General features: G+C 38.2%; 1 protein-coding gene across 18 annotated transcripts in view; it reads right to left on the reverse strand.

Moving 5' to 3' along the window:
• ZNF148 (zinc finger protein 148) overlaps positions 1-21,740 on the reverse strand; it is a 148,747-nt gene that overhangs the window by 5,221 nt on the left and 121,786 nt on the right. For all 18 annotated transcript variants that reach the window (XM_080658457.1, XM_080658458.1, XM_080658460.1 and 15 more), the window contains one exon: positions 20,999-21,082. In XM_080658457.1, coding sequence (XP_080514583.1) covers positions 20,999-21,082 — 84 coding nt within the window. The remainder of the gene's footprint in view (positions 1-20,998; positions 21,083-21,740) is intronic.

Genomic DNA, 21,740 nt, shown 5'->3' on the forward strand with positions numbered 1-21,740 from the left:
GACGTGCTGGCTCCCAGGTGGCTGGGGTGGGGAGCGGGGACTTGCTGGGTCCCGGACAGCTGAGAGTGAAGCCAGGGGCCTATTCTTGCACGAATATCGTGCAACGGGCCTCTAGTACACTAATAAGTTCCATGGGTCAATTTCTAGACCTTCTATTCTGTTTCATTGGTCTGACTATTCATAACCCAGAACCAACTTTACATTTGTATACAGTGTATAAATACATAGCATATACACTAAAAATGGTAAAGCTTACTGTATGTAAATTACACCTTAATTTAAAATAATGGAAAAAAAAGTCTGAAGTCAAACAAAACATAGTTCCTTTAAGATTAAAAAGCTACTGAAAATTTAAACTATATGCATTATCTATACAAAGCATCCTAAGGAAAAATCGTCAGCTATTTTGCATAATAAAACAAATCACTATTAGCCCATCATCCTCCAAAAGATCAAAACTTTAAAACTCATGGTGAATATAGTACTAGGAACTTATTGAAGTTCTCTTTTGATTATTTGAATTTCTCAATGAAATAGGAAGCAGGCTGAAAGTGAGATGATAAAAGGAAATCCTGGAGGTTTATGGAAAGGAGAGAATGTAAAATACTTGTTTTGAAGAAAGGTTGGCAGCTTTTCTGTAAAAGATCAGACAGTCAATATTTTAGACTTTGAGGGTCATACAACTTTGGTCACAATTAACTCTGCTATTGTACGAAGAAAATAGCCATAGACACTACATAAAGGAAAGGGTATGGCTATGTTCCAATAGAATCTCAGTTACAGAAACAGGCAGCAGGTGCAACTGGCCCATGGGCTAAAATATGGGCCACACCTAGATGAGTGGGAGACTGAATGGACTAGAAATAAATGACTTCCAGAAGGCATTTGGGGTCTACTTAAAGTGACCCTAATACAACATAGCTTTGTTTTATTCCAGAGAAGGAAAGAGTTAAAGTTCCCAAAGCTGTAATTTAGCCAAGTGTGTACTATGTATGAGAGAGAGAGCAAGGGATATGTGTGTAAGCAAGAATAATTATGATCAACAAAGACTGAATTTAAACTGGGTAAGGAAAGTGATGAAAATACAAGGAAAACAAGGATAGTGCAAAGGAGGCAGAATTGCTGGATTGCAGGTTTTCATGGAGCCAAGACTGTTGAAGCCTAAGTATTTGAGGCATGAGCAGGAATGACGGGGTAGTGCATGGAAAATGAGAAAATTTAAATCACGAAGATTTAAGGTAGTCTAAGGTGACCAAGAGGAGGTGGAATTAATAGCAAGATCACCAACAAACAGAGGTCTGAAAACTGAGAACATTCAAAAAATAAACTTTGACAGGGGGGTTGGCAAACTGTTTTTTATAAAGGGTGAGATAGTAAATATATTAAGTTTTATGTGCAAGAGGTCAAATCAAGGATATTGTATACATACACAAATAACAAGAGAAAAAACATAATTTTTTACTGACAAAATTCCAACTATAATATATACTAATAATAGAGGGATATGCAAATTGTCCAGGACGCCGACACATAATGACCAATCAAGATGGGGGTGGGGCCGCGGTGGAGAGCTCTCAGCACGCCTGCACCGGGGTCCAAAGGGCATGGAGAGGAAGGGAGAGCAGTTAGGGGATCAGGCCGGCAGGCAGAGTGGTTAGGGGCGATCAGGCAGGCAGGCAGGTGAGCGGGTAGGAGCCAGTGGTTCTGGATTGTGAGAGGGATCCCAGATTGGAAAAGGTGCAGGCTGGGCTGGGGATCCCCACCTCCCCCATGCACTAATTTTGTACACTAGGCCTCTAGTAATTATAATAATGATGGTAACAAAATACAATTTTTTTTTTTACCATACAAATGTCCTAATGAGAAGACTGGAATTATTTTTATGAGAGGAGGTAGCATTTTGTCGAATTGGGGTTTAAAGTTAATGTTCCTATCATCTGTCAATTGCAAATGTTTATCTGCTAATACTTATCTGCATGAGATTTTACATATTCTATCTTTGAAATTGTCTTGTCACAAAGACAGGTACTGATAACAATCCATAAAAACGTATCTTTAATTAAGAATTATTAACACTTGGAAGGCATTTAATAGAATTCTATTAGATTCTTCTATTGATTTTTGCCTGTTAGCATGCTGTTACATTGCAGATTAATTACTTCCAAATGAAGGTTAGGTAGAATTACAATTTAATGGATTTTGAAATATGGACCTGCATCAAGGTCCAAAAACTGATCGAAGTTGTAGTTTGAGCTTAGAAAGTATATCTATCCCATATTTGTGTGGGGATGGAGGTTTTACTTCTTGTTGCAACTTGTAACGAGGGAAGTGTATACAGCAGCATTTTGTGATTCAATAACCTTAGGAGCTGTCAAAACAACTTAACCACAGTAGAAGTTTCACTAATAAGCACTGTTTTCTCCTTCTTAATGAAGTCAATTAAGTTGACTTCATTAAGAAATATTTTTAAGTTTTTAGGAAAAGCTAATTTCCAAAGCCATTCTTCAGTGCTCAATAATAGTGGTTGAGAGTGGTTCTTCTCATTCAGAAAAATGTTAACACTTTTTCTACACTCAAAAACTCCAGATAAAACTTTACCAATTCAAAGCTATTCAACTGCTATAGAGAATATCCAGTTTGCCATAAAAGACAGAAATTCAGGAAACCAATGGTAAATCCCCTAGAGCAGTGGTCGGCAAACCGCAGCTCGAGAGCCACATGCGGCTCTCTGGCCCCTTGAGTGTGGCTCTTCCATAAAATACCACGGCCTGGGCGAGTCTATTTTGAAGAAGTGGTGTTAGAAGAAGTTTAAGTTTAAAAAATTTAGCTCTCAAAAGAAATTTCAATCGTTGTGCTGTTGATATTTGGCTCTGTTGACTAATGAGTTTGCCGACCACTGCCCTAGAGCAAATGAAGTTTACAGTTGACACTATTGGTCCAATGACACATAATATATTCAAATGTTTTCCACAAAAAACTGCACAGGTAATACCAAATATTCATGTTTTAAATGCTTTACATTTTCTCAAGCTTTGTAAATTAGTCCAAACTTTTTTCTGCTCCACACATTTTTCCGTCAATTGTGACATATCTTAGCAGAATCCATTTCAGATTATACTGAAATAATGTTTATATCATGTATTCTTTTTAAGAAAAAAAATTATTGAGCTTTAATTCATACAGCATGCAATTCAATGAGTTAAAGTGTGTAATTCCTTTTTGAAAAGTTTGTCTATACTTGTTCCACAGAGGCTAATTCTTTAGTCATTCAAACTTAACCTTTTCTCCTTGGATGAATAACAACGGAGTAGTGTTGATAATAGCTGTCAACTCACTAAGAGCCAAGGAAACCACTTGGAATCGTTTGTCTTGTTTTTTAGTTCACTACTGATGTTATTCCATGTAGGATTTCATCTGAAAATCTGGGCTCCACAGTAAAAGTTTAAAAACCATTATCCTATACTAGTTTTACTCCTTTAGTTCCTTCTGATCACACGGTTATTAAATTGCATCTATATTTATTCTTCCTTTGAAATGTCTTTCTATCCAATTCATTCAGCTTCTAGTCTTAATGTATTGTTCATAAGTTCAGGCCCTCATCAGAGTATGATAGTGGCGCTCCTAAGAAATCTAATGAGAGCAGTTGTTTCAATGAGGATGAAAAAATAATGATTGAGATTAGTTTCAGAAGTTACTTTCCTGCAGTGGGAAAAAAGTATTAATAGCTAATTAATTAATCTAAAACACAAACACTAATTAGCAAATAAATTCATACTGTTACCAAAGTAGTAGCTTCAAATCACAATTCAGCACAATAACGATTTAATGTAAAGTTTAAGTTTATACACAATATTCAGGAACACATTTACCACCTAAGAACTGTCATCCAAAATGTAAAAACAATGCATATGTAACAGCTTGGAAATACAAAAACATTACATGAAACACAAGGGGCAAAATGACCAAAAATGCTGTTATTCTGCTAAAATGGCCATTGTCTATTTCTTGGTTGCAATCTTTCTCTTTTTAGTATCATAGAAAGCTAGGTAACACTGGCTAGCCACTGAGCAAATTCTCCTATTAAATAGTAACACAGAAGTCTCAGAAATAAAGCAGATCATCAAGCAATGTTTTTGGTAGGTAGCCTCCATCCCTCCCTGTAACAATCACTCTCTTCTCCACCCTTGCTTACAACCACCCCTCAAATGTCTCCCGCCTAGTCCCTAACATTTAGGTCCATGGCTGCTGCCTAACAAAAACCTCTGCATTTGTCACTGAATTCTAAAATTTTAAAATAATCTTTAAGTTCCAAGTTCCTAGCCCACTGTCCATTTCTCATACAATAAAATGTCTTAACTAGATGGTATATTTTCTATAAGGACAATGTTAGATCTTCTCAAGACTCTAGAATTACAGGTGATCAGACTCAGTGTCTCTCCCCTCTACCCTATGATAAAGAACTAAAAAGTAGGTGAAGTAGGCAAGAACATATCTGATTGATTTTTAGGGATGAAGAGAATTCCTCCATTAGATAAGCGTAACAGGCCTATGCAGAATACTATTTCATTTAAAAAAAATAGTAATAATTGTGTTGCTCTCTTTGTGTTGGCATTCATTTTATTTTTCATAACAGCACTTTTTAAAATTTTAAGTAATTAATTTACAATCTGGTCAATTCCCCAAAGTAATTAATTGAAAGTTCACATAATATATTTTCTGGAATAATTAAAAATGCACACTGAAAGTTTTTGCTCAACAGCATTCTTGAAGCACCCTTAGAAAGTCAAAATCAGCCCTGCTGGAGTGGCTCAGTTGGTTGAGTGTTGTCCTGTGCACTGAAGGGTTGCCAGTTTGATCCCCAGCTGGAGCACGTATGGAAGGCAACCAATCAATGTTTCTCTTCTCTCTCTCTCTCTCTCTCTCTCTCTCTCTCTCTCTCTCTCTCTCTCTCTCTATATATATATATATATATATATATATATATATATATATATATAAATATAATGTCCTTAGGTGAGGCTTAAAAAAAGAAAGTCAAAGAAAGTCAAAATCAAAACAGATAATAAAACATAGGTAAGTAAAAATCCATTAAAGACCTTTCAAAAATTTACAGAGGGATAAAATTATATGGGGAAAGAAATGACTAAACTTTTGGTTATTTTGTCTATCAGCTTTTTTTATACTGCTGTGAGGAGACAACACAGAGCTCTACAGTAAACAGAATAGGAAGTACTCACATCAATGATCAATGATGCAAACAGCAAAAAAGTGGAATGGGAGACAAGATGGATATAGAAATAACTACATTAGGATGTCAAACCCTAAGACGTACATTTGCTTCTTAACAGTATCATGAAGTGAGATTCTCTCCAAAAGATCTACAGAAGAGCAAAACAAGTTACAAAATATGTAGAAGCTATTATCATCATTGTGGCTGCTTTCAAAGAAAGTCAAGACACTCATAAAATTCAGATGGGGGATGAAAACAGTTAAGCATTTTTGAAAAATAGGAACTCTTCAAAGATAACATCTAAACATCTTAAAAGTATCCAGAAAAAGAATGAATTACCTTGATAAATAAATTTAATTTCCCTATTCTAAATTCTATTTCTTCATCATAACTGTGTCTAAATCAGATAGTACATTTTGTCAGCCACTCTTCCACCAAAGGCCCAAATAAAATGTATGAATTCTGAGTTTGTGCCATTAAAAGTCAGTCAAATGAAAAACTTCATCAACAACAAAAAATTTTGTCGTCAGCCAATCCAGACATTTGAAACCTTAACAAATTCAAGATTTGAAAGACATAATCAACATTCAATTGGGTTCTGAAATAATAAGTAGAAGTAGCTACCAAATGGCAGCTTCAAATATTGGGAGAATCCTGAAGGTCTTCATGCATTTGAGTTCAAGGAAGTAACTGGGTGTTTTCCCTAAAGAATATGCTGTGAAAGGATTTGTAAAACAAAGCATTAGATCTAGACTCAAATGTCTTATGCTTTATCTTTCGCAGAATGTAAAATAATTTGGGGAGCAGGGAAGGAAGGTCCCATATTAAAGGAAGGTAAACTAACAAATGAAAGAGTAAAGAAACTTACTTTTGTTCTAGATTAACCATGTTTTTTAAAGTGCAAAAGTACTTGTTTTAAAAATCCAAAACATCAAAATAAAAAACTACTCTGAGAGTAATTTTTTGTAAATTAGGATATCCTGTTAAAGTTAAATTTGGGTTGTCCTTTTTCAGCTCTTTTTCTGAAAATTAGTGCATCCTATAATGAAGAGGTTCAAAAATGAAGAGGATCCAAAGTCCAGAAAACATAACTTCCTTTGTTTCACTGTACTATTCTGTGGTTTCCAAGTTTTACCTGCTGCCCATAAACTGGTCAAAACTGAAGTAATATGACATTCCTCGAAGCTTAACAAAAATTCATTTGTTTAAATTTTAAGTAAACTTGACTAATAAATTTGCAATTGCCTGCATAAATTATAATTTTTCATATTAATTATAGCTAACAAAACAGTTAACAAATTTCCAGCTTTCTTCACAAAACAATAATATTCTTCCAACAAGGGAGTTAGATGCCCTGGTATTTTAGAATACTTACAGGATCAGTTTGATACTCCAGAGACGGGCATCAAGGCTTGACAATATAACTCTGAAATCAAGCCTTCTAGTCTTAATCTCCTCATTACTACTCTACCCACTCCTTTCTGCTCTACTCAGAATGGCCATTTACATGTTGTCCTTCTTGCCTGTGTTCACCCCATACCAGCTGGAATTTGTTCTTACTCCTACATCCTCAGTCTTCATTTCAGGCAGGCATACCCAAAACCCACAAGCCCTAAGGCCAGGTCCAGAAGTGACTGCTCTTACCTGAACAAAATAAAAACCTCTATGTTTAAAACCCAAAGTTTTTGTGAGCTTAAAATGTTCTTGGTGCTAGATCTACCCTTTCAATAGCATATTGGTTAAAGGCATGAACTTTGAAGACCTGGACTGTGCCATTAACCAGTTGTGTACACTGGGGTAAGTACCTTAATCATTTTGACCCATAAGTTTTCTTATCTGTAAAAAATAAAATAGCCCTAACCAGTTTGGCTCAGTGGATAGAGCATCGGCCTTTGGACTGAAAGGTCCCAGGTTCGATTCTGGTCAAGGGCATGTACCTTGGTTGCGGGCACATCCCCAGTAGGGGGTGTGCAGGAGGCAGCTGATCGATGTTTCTCTCTCATCAATGTTTCTAACTCTCTATTCCTTTCCCTTCCTCTCTGTAAAAAATTAATAAAATATTTTAATTAAATAAATAAATAAATAAAAATATAATATAATAATAATAATAATAATAATAATAATAATAATAATAATAGTACCTTTCTCCCAAGACTGCTGTGAGGACAAAGATAGTTTATGTACTGTGGTTAATAGAGTGCTTAGCAGAGAATAGGTACTCAATAAATTTGACAGTCCTATTAGGTTTGTGATAATAATGACTTCTTAAGAATTTCTGGCACTTTTTTCCCCCAAACACACTATTTATTTTGTTAAAGTCAAGCACAATGATCTATTGAGAGGTAAGTAGTAAGTGTCGAGCATGAAATCTGTGCACATTTCCCACAGTGAACTACAAGATAAAAGCCACAGGCAATAGCCCTGACTGAAATCTTGCTAATACAGAGCATTCTGCAGCTGAGCTATGACAAGGGTAAGTAATCAGGAATTTCTGGCTTTTAAACTATTTTGAAGTACCTGCCTCCATCTGGTTCTTTATCTAGTATATCTGACACTCTGCTTGTCTTGTTATCCAGCGTTATTATCCTGATGTCTGCTTCTCTGACTGATTTTTAAGTTGCTACTCTCTGTGTGTTTCTAAATTGATGTCTACCACCAATTTACCTATCCCTCCCAAAGATTCCCAACATTAGTACACCCCCGATTTTTCTACTGGTCCTGGCTTCCATCATCCTTCTGCTCTACCGCCTACAGTTCCTGTGATGACACTTGACTCCCACTTAACATGGGTGGGGGGGGGGGGGTAATTACAAAATCTAAATCTACCTCACAGGGCCAGTACGTTCTACCTCTTCCATGAAGCCACCAAGCTGAATCCTCAATGGGCTAATTCATTTCAACTGCTAAAGCACCAGTTCTGTACTACTTTATAGGATTTGTCAAGTTGTGACTCACAATTCACTCAATGATGAATTGTCAAAACAAAACGGTAAGCAATATTTTTTTTAAATACAGGCACTATAAACTAATAAAGAACATTTTACATGAATCTGAGGGTAACAGTTACTCACACACACAAAATATACATAGACACTTAACTGAAAACTAGGCAACTTTCATTATAAAGCCTGATTCTCCACATTTCAGTCCTAATGCATAATGTTAAAATAGAGTTAATTTTCTGGATGACTTCCACCCCCCCCCCAAAAAAAAAAAACCACAACAACACAGAAAACCTTTAAATATGGTACAGTGTTTTATTTATAGGTGTATGTATGATTTCTTTTTTATCTTTACTAAGATGTTTTGTTATATAGTGTTCAATTTTTATGTGTAATCAAATCTTTTAGTGTGAATTATTAACAGAGGAAAGAAAAATCTGGTTTCTGAAAGCTTTGTTAGAGCAGAGAATGTCAGTCATAGCAATCTGTACCTCCCTGCTTAATCTTTCTTGGCAAGCTCTGTCCATGCCAGTGATGTCTGGCTTCAGCAGTCACAATGCCAGGAGTTCACAGTATAGGCCACGCTCTCAGTAGCACAAACATGATTCAGTTCCTTCATCTTCCAAAGAGTTAAACCCTAACTAGGTCTGTAACATTTTCTTTTAATAAGACTACTTCATTAGAGCTAATACCATAAACTAGGGTATCAAAATAACAAGAGGAAAACCATAATTTATAGTAATAACCGAACCATACTGAAGGAAATACAAAGTGTTGAGCTAACTAAGTCAAGGGTGAATCAACATTCTCTCTGACTCCACCCACTAGCCCAACTGGTTTAAAAAATAATAATGCAGCTGGGGGTGGGGTGTGTTTAGCAAAAAAAGGAAAAAATAATAATGCTATTATTCAACTATTTAACATAGTTGTGAGCAAAAATCATAGTCAAGAGGAAAAAAAGATAATATATGTTTTTAGACATGAAACATGCTTACTTGAAAGATGTTTTCTAGTGTTTCTTACTACATTTTTAGCTATAAAATTGTACATATTTGAGAACTAAACCCTTAAAAAACTTTTTGGGAAAAGAAACCTAAAGTATATGCCTAATTCTAAATTATATGGCTTATTTTCAAAATCCCTTTCATTTTGGGGAGGATTTATAAAATCAATTTATAAAAACTTCCCTATATACAGAAACAATTTAATAACATTTTCATTAATGGAATAGGTACTCTCTAGAGGAATTCAGAAAATTAAAATACTGAAAATTATACTTAAGTTCTTTAACTCCTCAAACCCACACTCCCTCCCCCATGGCAATACAACTGGCTTTTCCTTACAGTAAGTAAAATGATGGCAAGATTTTTCTCTAGAAAAGAACATAACTGGGTATATGTCATTCTAACCTTTCTTCTATATATGCATTTGAAAATGCAGAAGAAAAGGCACCTTAGATAAAAGTACCTGATCACAAAGCAAATAGTCCAATGATGACGAATGTTTAACCTTTGTGTGTACCTGAGCAGTAATTCTGACCCTAAACAAAATGATCGATTAGGGTCATTATGTTCAACCTTCACTTCAAGTCCTCACCTTATCTCCCATATCCCCAAACATATCGTAAGCAAAAAATCTACAATATATTCACAAGACATAAATCTCCCATACTGCCAAAAATAGCAATCCCAAGGATATTTGCATTTTGACAGTTTTCAATGCCTTAAGCTAAAGAAATAAAGCTTTAACCAGAATTTCAGAGATCAGCCTTGGGATGAAAAAGTACTCTCGCTTAAAGTGGTATTTCGTAGGCTAGCCTAAATTTAGGAAAGAGAAGGAAGTGACAGTCTGTACAGACTGAGTTTAAAATTTCTATTTGAAAACCAAATCAAGCTAGGTTCTTGGTTTTTAAAAGCCACAGAGAATTTCTTTATTGGTGGCAAGAGCAGCCAACCAGGTAATGATTTTTAATCATGTTGCAAATGGAGGAGAGAATGGGCTTGGGGGCTGGGAGACTGGAGGAGACAGTGTAATAAGACCTAAAAGGATGAGGGAGGCCATAAGGAGAATAGAACCTGTAAGAACTGGTAGTTCTTCTCAGCAACAACCTTTGAGGATCAGTTCATAGGTAACTCATTATCTTCTTTACAATTTAAAATAGATAAACATATGCAAATAAAAAACATATGCAATAACTACTTCAATACATTCTTCTAAACTAAGAGCCTACAGAGAGAAAGACTCGACATGGGCAAACTTAAAGGCAAAATGCCCCTCCAAAAACAAAAGCCATTTAAAACATGAAAGAACAGTAAGAACAAAAAAATAAATGGAGATTATATTTGTGGTTCTAAATATATATTCCCAGATAAGTATAGCTTACAGGTATCTTGATTATAAGACAAAAATATCTTACTGTCTTCAGAAAATTCTATATAATAAAAGGCTAATATGCAAACAGACCAAACAACGGAACGACCGGTCACTATGATGTGCACTGAACACCAGGGGGCAGATGCTCAATGCAGGAGCTGCCCCCAGGTGGTCAGTGCGCTCCCACAGGGGGAGCGCGCCACTCAGCCAGAAGCCGGGCTCATGACATCCCCCAAGGGCTCCCGGACTGAGAGAGGGCGCAGGCAAGGTTGAGGGAAACCGCGCCCCGACACCCGCCCCCCCCACCCCAGTGCACAATTTTGTGCCCTGAGCCTTTAGGAGTCTATAAGAAGAATCAAGAAAAGAAGGAAAATCTAGTCCCTTTCTATCAGCAGTTCCACCTGGAAGGTGATGGGGGTAAGACACAGGACCAATGGGGTAAAACTGAAAGTCTCTTCAAAAGAAACTTTTCTCTGTTAAGGAACCATACTGACTGGTTTGCCCTGGTTCCTCTTAACTCCTATCTTCTTCTAAAAGTATTCTCTTTAACATGGGAAATCCATACTTTGTTTCAGCCCCTTTTAGAGGTTACCAAACTCACAGAAAGCCTTAGTAGCAGAGCAAGAAAAACTAAAAAAGGCCAAGAGCAATTGTTCTGCTTCGAGTCCCATTCAGCATTGGTAGTGATCTCATATGTACTCTGGAGTCACAGAGACCTGTGCTGGAATCTTGGCTCCATCATATACTAGAGCATATACATTTAAGAAGGTTTATTAATTTCTAAAACATGGGAATAGTAATGGCTCCCTCTCTCAAGATTAATGTGAGAAATCAGATATTTAACAAAACATTTAACACAATATTTGGTCTTCAAGATACCCCATGGCCGGACTTCAAAATGACGGCCGAATAGGCGGATGTGCACCAATAGGCACCTTCTCATGGAGCAGATAGAAGGATCAACTAAATCAAATAATGTCCACCTGGAATTGGCAAATTAAACACAACTGGTGAGACAATCTGTGGCCGGAAAAGAAAGAGGATGCCTGGAGAATGGTATAATCGGGTATCTGGGCTGGAGATATGTGAGACCACCTGGACAAGAGGGTCAGCAGGAACATGCACTGTACCAAGTCCGCGTCCCTTGGGGACACGTGTAACACTTGACTGTGGAAGGGGGTCCACAGGGCTGATGGCAGCCAGGGTATCTAGATCTAAGTCCACAGCGCGAGAGGCTGCACCCAGAAAGGCAGCTAGAAGAACTTCCCTAGCCATGCGGAACCAGGGGAGAGAAACTCACAGTGGCACAGTTCTTCTGCCTTTATATTTTCCTTGCTTTTATTTGCTAAACCTAGTTCATAGGACCTTTCAATTACAAACAATCCCTGAGGCTGTGATGCAGGTGGAGGTGCAATTTCATGGAGGCTGGGGAGAGGCTGTGGAGAGAAGCCAGACAGGGAGATGTGACCAGGAACCTGTCACTGGGACATTTCAAACCCTCCAACCGGAAGCAGCCATTTTTCTCCTGAAGAGCCAGCCCCTCCCAGCAGGGCATCTAATGCAGCCGCACCCAGCCTCGAGCTTTGCAGAGGAAACGAGAATCTGATTAGCCCCAGGGAGCCCTGGGGGAGTGGGTCGAGGGGCCGTTTGGTCCCTGAAACCAATAAAGCAACACCCCCACCTAAAGCCCGTGTCAGAAATAGATGCTTGTGTAAATAAGACTGAAAGCAGGCAGACAAAGTGGTAGATTGGTCCCACTTGACGCCAACCAAGGCTGTGGAGACAGACACAGAGGAGCAGTGGTCGCTGGGAACTTCAACACGGTGCTGACTATCTAATAGGAAACTGAAAAGTGGCAGGCAAAACAGTAGAGAAGGGTCTTAAACCGGCCCCCACAGGACATTAAAATTCCATGGAAGCGAACACCTTTTTTATTTTACTTAAAAAATAATATTTTTTCTTTCTTTTTTAACCTTTTTTGTATTATTTTTCTTCATTCTATTTTTATTATTTTATCATTAATTTTATCTTATTTTTTCTTTTTTTCCACCCTATTCTTCCTCACCTCTCCCTTTTTCATCCTGTTTCTCTTCTCCTGTCCCTGCTTTAGTTTTGCTTCTTTTTACCCCTTGTTAAACATCTTTTTTACCTGCTTTACTGACACATTATTATTATTGAAGTCTCTGCTGGCTTACTCATACATCTAATTTCCTCTCCCCTGCTCCAAGTCCAGGCACCCTTCTCTTTTCTCTTTCTTTGCTAGCCAATTTTTTATGCTTTTGTTTTTCCTCTCCTCTCTTGCTCTCTTCTCCTCCTAATTGCTTAATTAGTTTCACTCACTAAACTCAAGCCTATCTGCTCTCTCCCCATTCTCCTTTTCCAAAAATAAATGTATAAATTTTTTAAGTGTTTTGTTTTGTTTTATCTTTTTATGTATTGATTATTTTGCTTTTTACTTTTCTTCTTATCCACTCATTCTCTTTCTACCTCCTCTATACTGAACCATGGCCATTCCCCTATTCATTCAATTCATTTACCTTACTTTCTGGATATAAGCTCTGCCTCTACAGATTCTGTCCCCGCCCCCTTTTTCCTGGGTGTTTGCTGTTGGCATTTTTTGGTTTATTTGTTTGTTTTGTGGAGTTTTCTCCCCATACATGTATATTCTTTCCCCCTTATTTTTCTTTTCTCTCTTACCCTTTTTCCTTTTCACAATATCATTTTTTGCTCTCTTTTCTCTGTCCTAATTCTCTTTTCTCTGGTGGGCACTTTTATTGGGGCTATCGGTATCATGAGTACATTCGTGTTTTGTTCCCTTTGTGTCATGTCTTGTTGAGTTGTATTTTGTGCTGTTTCGTCAACGTGGTAGAGAGTGAGCCATATAACCAGATACCTTGAGAGGAGACTCTAACCACAAACGGGACAATAACACTCAAGACCCAACTACACCAAGAGAATCCAAATACCCCAAGTAGGGAGCATCTCTAGAATACCCAGCCCAGAAGACCTGAGAGATTGCACCACCGGGTCCCACAAAACATCTACTATATAAGACAAACAAAAAAATTTGGGTGACATAGATGTTTGATCTAATACATAGAAACCACCACAAAGGAACAGCAAAAATGGGGAGACAAAGAAACCACCCCCAAACAAAAGAAAAGGAGGAATCACCAGAAAAAGAAGTAAACGAAATGGAGGCGAGCAATTTGTCAGAGAAAGAATTCAAAGCAATGGTTATAAGGACGCAAATCCAAAAACATGTAAGAATCAAGAGGAAATGAAGAAAAACCAAGAAGAAATGAAGAATGACATAGCTGCAATAAAGAACACATGGAAAGTATCAACAGTAGACTAGAAGAAGCTGAGGACCGCATCAGCAAGCTAGAAGACAAGGTAGAAAAAAACACCCAAGGAGAGCAACTTGAAAAAGGAAGAGAGCCTAAGGGAGCACTGGGACAACATGAAACAAAACAACATCCCCATAATAGGGGTGCCAGAAGGAGAGGAAACAGAGCAAGGAACAGAAAACTTCTTTGAAGAAATCATGACAGAAAACTTCCCTGATATTGGAAAGAAAAAACTCATACAAATCCAAGAAGCATACAGAGTCCCAAACAAGATGAACCCAAAAAGACCAACACCAAGACACATCATAATTAAATTGGCAAACACCAACAACAAAGTAAGAATCTTAAAGGTTGCCAGAGAGAGACAAAGTTACCTATAAGGGATCTCCCATTAGACTATCAACTGATTTCTCAACAGAAACGCATCAGTCCAGAGCGGAATGGAATGAAATATACAATGTGATGCAAAGCAAGGCACTGAATCCAAGAATACTATACATAGCAAGGGTGTCATTCACAACTGAAGGGAAAATCAGGAGCTTTGCAGACAAAAACGGGCTAAGGGAGTTTATTACCACCAAGCCAGCAACGTAAGATAGGCAAGCAGTCCCTGACTGCTGTAAAAAGAAGAAATAGGAAGGGAAGAAGAAACATGGTGACAAACAAGTACCTATCAATAATAACCTTAAATGTAAATGGATTAAATGCTCCAATCAAAAGACATAGGGTAGCTGGATGGATAAGAAAACATGACCCACATATCTGATGTCTACAAGAGACCCACCTCAGAACAAAGGACTCACACAGACTGATAGTGAAGGAATGGAATAAAAATTTTCAGGTGAATGGAAATGAAAAAACAAACTGAGGTAGCAATACTTATATCAGACAAAATAGATCTCAAAGTGAAGTCTATAAAAAGAGATAAGGAGGGCCACTTCATACTACTAAAGGGAGCAATTCAACAAGAGACTCTAACTCTGGTAAACATATGCACCCAATACAGGAGCACCCAAATACAAAAAAAAACTTCTGGAAGATATCAAGGGTGAGATTGACAACAATACAATCATAGCAGGGCACCTTAATACCCCATCGACACCAATGGATAAATCCTCTAGCAAAAAATCAGCAAAGAAACATCAATCCTAAATGACTCACTAGAGCAAATGGAATTAATTGACATCTTAAGAACATTTCACCCCAAAGCCACAGAATATACATTCTTCTCAAGTGCACACAGGACATTTTCAAAGATAAACTACTTATTGGGACACAGGCAAAGTCTCTTCAAATTCAAGAAGATAGAAATCATATCAAGCATCTTCTCAGATCACAATGGCATAAAATTAGAAATCAACTACAATAAAAACAACAGCGAAAAAAATCAAACATTTGGAGGCTAAATAGCATGCTATTAAACAATGATTGGGTTACCAAAGAGATGAAAGAAGAAATAAAAAGCATCCTGGTAACAAATGACAATGAAAACAACAATCCAAAATCTATGGGACACAGTGAAAACAGTCCTGAGAGGGAAGTTCATAGCTCTACAAGCCTACCTCAAAAATTAAGAAAAATGGTAATAAATTATCTAACCCTACAACTTAAAGAATTAGAAAGAGAGCAACAAGAAAAGCTGAGTCAGCAGAAGGAAATAATAAAGATCAGAGTGGAAATAAATGACATAGAGACAAAAACAAAAACAACAATACAAAAGATCAATAAAACCAAGTACTGGTTCTTTGAAAGGATAAACAAGATTGATGAACCTCTAGCCAGGCTCACCAAGAAGCAAAGAGAGAGGACCCAAATAAACAAAATCAGAAATGAAAGAGGTGAAGTAACAACAGACCCTACAGATATACAAAGGATTGTAAAAAATACTACGAACAACTCTACTCCAGCAAACTAGACAACCTAGATGAAATAGACATATTCCTAGAAAAATACAATCTTCCAAAACTCAATCAGGAAGAATCAAAAAACCTGAGTGGCTGATATCTACCCATGAAATTGAAGCACCAATCAAAAAACTTCCAGCAAACAAAAGCCCTCATCTGGATGGCTTCACAGGGGACTTTTACCAAACACTCAAAGAACTAAAATCTACCCTCCGCAGACTATTCCAAAAAATTCAAGAGGAAGGCACACTTCCAAGCTCTTCCTAGTAAGCCAGCATTACCCTAATTCCAAAACCACATAAAGACAATACAAAGAAAGAGACTTACAGGACAATATCCCTGATGAACATAGATGCTAAAATCCTCAACAAAATTCCAGCAAATAGAATCCAGCATTACGTTAGAAAGATCATCACCATGACCAAGTGGGTTTTATTCCATGGATGCAAGGATGGTTCAATATCCACAAATCAATAAACATGACACATCACATAAACAAATTAGAGACAAAAATCACATAATCATATCAACTGATGCAGAAAAAGCATTTGACAAAATCCAACACCCTTTCTTGATAAAAAGTCTCAGCAAAGTGGGAATAGAGGGATCATACCTCAACATAATAAAAGCCTTATATGACAAACCTACAGCCAACATCCTACTTAATGGGTAAAAACTAAAACCATTTCCCCTAAGACAGTGGTTCTCAACATTTCTAATGCCGCAACCCTTTAATACAGTTCCTCATGTTGTGGTGACCCCCAACCATAAAATTATTTTCGTTGCTACTTCATAACTGTAATTTTGCTACTGTTAATGAATCGTAATGTAAATATCTGTTTTCCGATGGTCTTAGGCTCTACAGCAGCAGTTCTCAACCTGTGGGTCGCGGCAAAAATTTTAGAAGAATCCATAGGCAGCAAAATATCAGACATGTCGTTACCGATACAGCTCCTAGGACAATGGAAACTAAGGAGAAAATAAACAAATGGGACTACATCAAAATAAAAAGCTTCTGCACAGAAAAGAAATCATCAATAAAACAACAAAAAAGCCCACTGCATGGGAGAACATATTTCCAATGCTACTTCAGATAAGGGTTTAATCTCCAAAATCTACAGGGAACTCATACAACTTAACAAAAGGCAGATAAACAATCCAATCAAAAAATGGGCAACAGACCTAAATAGACACTTCTCAAAAGAGGACATACAGAAGGCCAAGAGACATATGAAAACATGCTCAAAGTCACTAATCATCCGAGATACAAATCAAAACAACAACGAGGTACCATCTCACACCTGTCAGATTAGCTATTATTAACAAATCAACAAACGACAAGTGTTGGTGAGGATGTGGAGAAAAAGGAACCCTCCTGCACTGCTGGTGGGAATGCAGACTGGTGCAGCCACTATGGAAAACAGTATGGAGTTTCCTCAAAAAATTAAAAATGGAACTGCCATTTGACCTAGTAATCCCACTTCTAGGAAGATATCCCAAGAAATCAGAAACATCAATCAGAAAGGACATATGGCTGAAACCAGTTTGGCTCAGTGGATAGAGCGTTGGCCTGCGAACTGAAGGGTCCCGGGTTCGATTCAGGTCAAGGGCATGTACCTTGGTTGCGGGCACATCCCCAGTAGGGGGTGTGCAGGAGGCAGCTGATCGATATTTCTCTCTCATCGATGTTTCTAGCTCTCTATCCCTCTCCCTTCCTCTCTGTAAAATATCAATAAAATATATTAAAAAAAAAAAAAAAAGAAAAGAAAGGACATATGCACCCCAATGTTCATAGCAGCACAATTTACAATAGCTAAGATTTGGAAACAGCCTAAGTGCCCATCAGCAGAGGAGTAGATTAAAAAACTGGTACATCTACACAATGGAATACTACACTGCTATAAAAAAGAAGGAACTTTTACCATTTGCAACAGCATGGATGGACCTGGAGAGCATTATGCTAAGCGAAATACGCCAGTAAGAGAAAGATAAATATCACATGATCTCACTCATTTGTGGAATATAATCCTACATAATAAAGAGGTAACATGCAAATTGACCATCACTACAACACACAACATGGCCGCCCCCATGTGGTCAAAGATGGCCGCTCCCATGTGGACACAAGATGGCCGTCACAAGATGGCCAGCAGGGGAGGGCTGTTGTGGGTGATCAGGCCAGCAGGGGAGGGCAGTTAGGGGTGATCGGGCCAGCAGGGGAGGGCAGTTAGGGGCGACCAGGCCAGCAAGGGAGGGCAATTAGGGGTGACTGGGCCGGCAGGGGAGGGCAGTTAGGGGCAACCAGGCCAGCAGGGGAGGGTAGTTGTGGGGGGGGGGGGGGCCAAAGCCTGCAGGGAAGGGCAGTTGGGGGGGGACCAGGCCTGCAGGGGAAGGCAGCTGGGGAGGACCAGGCCTTCAGGGGAGGGCAGTTGGAGGCAACCAGGCCAGCAGGGGAGGGCAGTTAGGGGCAATCGGGCCAGCAGTTAGGAGCGACCAGGCTGGCAATGGAGGGAAGTTAGGAATGACCAGGCCAGCAGGGGAGGGCAGTTGGGGGCGACCAGGCCTGCAGGGGAGTACAGTTAGGGGCAACCAGGCCTGCAGAGGAGGGCAGTTGGGGACGACCAGGCCAGCAGGGAGGGCAGTTAGGGGCGACCAGGCCGGCAGGGAAGGGCAGTTAGGGGTGACCAGGCTGGCAGGGGAAGGCAATTAGGGGCAATCGGGCCAGCAGGGGAGCAGTTAGGTGTCGATCAGGCTAGCAGGGGAGTGGTTAGGGGATGATCAGGCTGGCAGGCAGAAGCGGTTAGGGGCAATCAGGCAGGCAGGCGAGCGGTTGGGAACCAGCAGTCCTGGATTGTGAGAGGGATGTCCCTCTGCCCATTTAGGCCCGATCCTGGTGGGCCTAAACCGGCAGTCGGACATCCTTCAAGGGATCCGAGATTGGAGAGGGTGCAGGCTGGGCTGAGGTACATCCCCCCCACCCTGTGCACTAATTTCGTGCACCGGGCCTCTAGTGAACAATATACACTGATGAACAAAAATAGATCCAGAGACAGGGAAACACCGAACAGACCGTCAAACCGCAGAGGGAAGGCAGGGGAGGGGTGGCAGGTGTAGAAAATCAACCAAAGACTTGTGTACATGTATATTAGCATAATCAATGGACACAAACACTGGGGCAATGGGGGCTTGTTCTGGGGGTGGGAGTGGCCAGGGAGGGGTTGATGGGGGAGAAAGGAGACATATGTAATACTTTAAACAATAATAATAAAAAAAAGATACCCCATGGCCTAGCACAGTTGTATCCCAAACAGTGAGATGACAGGATTGTGACCAACACTTTAAAAACAAATTTACTAGAACAAAACAGAAAACAGAAGAGTGCACGCAATAAGAGTAAGCACTGTTTCAAAATCTGTTTTTCAGAATCTCGACCTCTCTCTCTCTCTCTCTCTCTCTCTCTCTCTCTCTCTCTCCTCCTATAGTTTTTGTGTATTGCCTTCCCCATGTAACCTTTAACAAAGAGCACATTTAGCTCTTCCTCAGGGCACAAAAGCATTTTGTATTAAGCTCTACACCACTTATTACAACACAGTGCCTGTTCATATACATATATGTCTCTACCATTAGAATGTAAACTCCAAGGAAACTTCCTTGTATGACCTCTGTATTTCTAATACCTAAAAAATACTGAAGGCTCAGTAACATTTTGTTGAATGAATGAGTCATCAAAATCTAGTAAGTATTAAGAACATACAAAAATAGTTAACCATTTTCACTTATCATTATCTGATCAGGTTTTATTATTATATAGAAATTTAACTGTAAGTCATAATATAATCAAAGAAGTTGTTCTTTTTCCAAAAGTGCCTAGTATACTCCCTTCCATCTGGAAGTGATAAATAAATGTCTACTTAAACTGAAATGGTTGATGTGCATAATAATCTTTGAAAAGTAGAACATCAAAGCATACAGATATGCTGCATAGCTGAAGTTTTATTTAAGGAGATCAGCCACATTCACACTTCTTGTTAGGGGCAAAGAAAGGTAAGGAAAGTTATTGGACAGAAAAGGTTGCTTTTCTAGATGACAAACTGTTTAAGGCTCCCCTTTCACAGGTACTGCAAGTACCATGAGAATACATCTAAATAACAACACCAAGCAGGTACTTGCTTGAGTACTCAATATAGAGAAATATGAAGAACTTCAATATTTTTCATATTCATATACTATCACCATCATTCTCAATTCTATTAAATGTAAGAATTAAAGTTATACAAATTAACCAACTCTACCTTTATAATATCACAGAAAGCAAAACAATGAAAATAAATTCTAAAGAAAAATTTTTTACCATGTTTAGAAACCTCAAAAGTCAAAAGTTAACTGTCTACTAAATCAAGATTACATATAAAACTAGTAAAAATAAATAAATAAATGTTTGCTCTAATATGGGTTCCTGCCCATCCACCGTGGCTCAGTGATTTAGCACCAACCTATGAACCAGGAGGCCAGGGTTCAATTCCTGGTCAAGGTACATGCCCAGATTGCACCTCAATCCCCAGTTTGGGGCGTGCAGGAGGCAGTTGATCAATGATTTTCTCACATCACTGATGCTTCTATCTTTCTCTCCCTCTCCCTTCCTCTCTAAAGTCAATAAAAATATTTTTTTAAGTAAATAAATAAAGTGGGTTCCTTTTCATTGACCTTCCGAAATATGTTTCTAAGTCATTAACAACTTAACTGAAAAACTGACAGTTTCCAACTTATTAGAATTACAACTTTCTTGATATAGCAAGGTAAATACGTGAAATAGTAAGAAAAAAGTGGTATTGCTATCTTAGGGTTCAGACATTTTGCTCCTATCCCCAATAAATGAAAATGATAGTTTTACCTACTATAAAATTATTAAACATCTAAGGAAACAGCTATTTCACAAAAACTCCCTTTTGTCACTTTAAAATTATTTTAAGTTATGAGAAACCATATTTCAAGGTAATTATTGGGCTTGGACACTAAAGCCAAGTCTTAATAGTTAACATTGATTTATTAAAAGAAGAAAAAAAGATGAGCTATGATATATACTCTTTAGAAACAAAACCAATCAATGAAAGTGGCAACAAGCTGTTGTTACTCATTAAAAATCCTTCCCTAATCTGAAATGGTAATTTTAATGACCCTAGTAAGGGTGGCAACACTCACCAGTATGAATCTTCTCATGTCTCTGTAGCAGGTACTTCTGTATGAAACGCATGTCACATTGACTACATTGAAATGGTTTTTCGCCTTAAAATAATTTCACATCCACAAATTAGTTACTGGATAAAACACAGTTTATAGTTACTATTTATGAGGAAAGATAAATCTTAGAAGCTCAGATTCTGGAAAATTCCAAATTATCCATACAAATGTTTTAAATTGTTCATTAACAGAATTTTACAAGTTATCTAGTGTCTTAAATATCTTTTCTTCCTTTTTATCTGCAGAAGACCCACCCACATTGTTCTCTGTGGCCAACTGTCACTTTATGCCTTATTTTCTCCAGAACCTTCAGCACTTTCTAAACATCCTTTAAAAAAATCCTGCATCTTCAAATGTTTCCTCTCTATTGGAGCTTGTCCTTTTAAGGAAAGTATTCTTTTGTCTGCTCTGTGCAAAGAAACTTTGCAGAAATCCTGAAACCTTCCTTCTTTACTTTTTCCCCTTCATTTACTACACCTTCTTAAAAGAGAAGTTTATCCTGTATCTCAAACTCTTCACTACCCATGTGTGCTTTAACCCTACATTCTACTTTCTTAAAAGCTACTCATTATCTCCTTGCTATTTATTCTAATGTGTTTATTTCTCAGGTCTCTATCCTCTCTGAAGGTTGTACTATTGTTGATCATACTCTGGTATTCTATTTTTGTCTTTTGGGACAACAGTATTTTCCTAGTTCATCAAA

Source organism: Plecotus auritus (genome assembly GCF_963455305.1).
Source record: "Plecotus auritus genome assembly, chromosome: 2".
Classification (NCBI taxonomy): Eukaryota; Metazoa; Chordata; class Mammalia; order Chiroptera; family Vespertilionidae; genus Plecotus; species Plecotus auritus.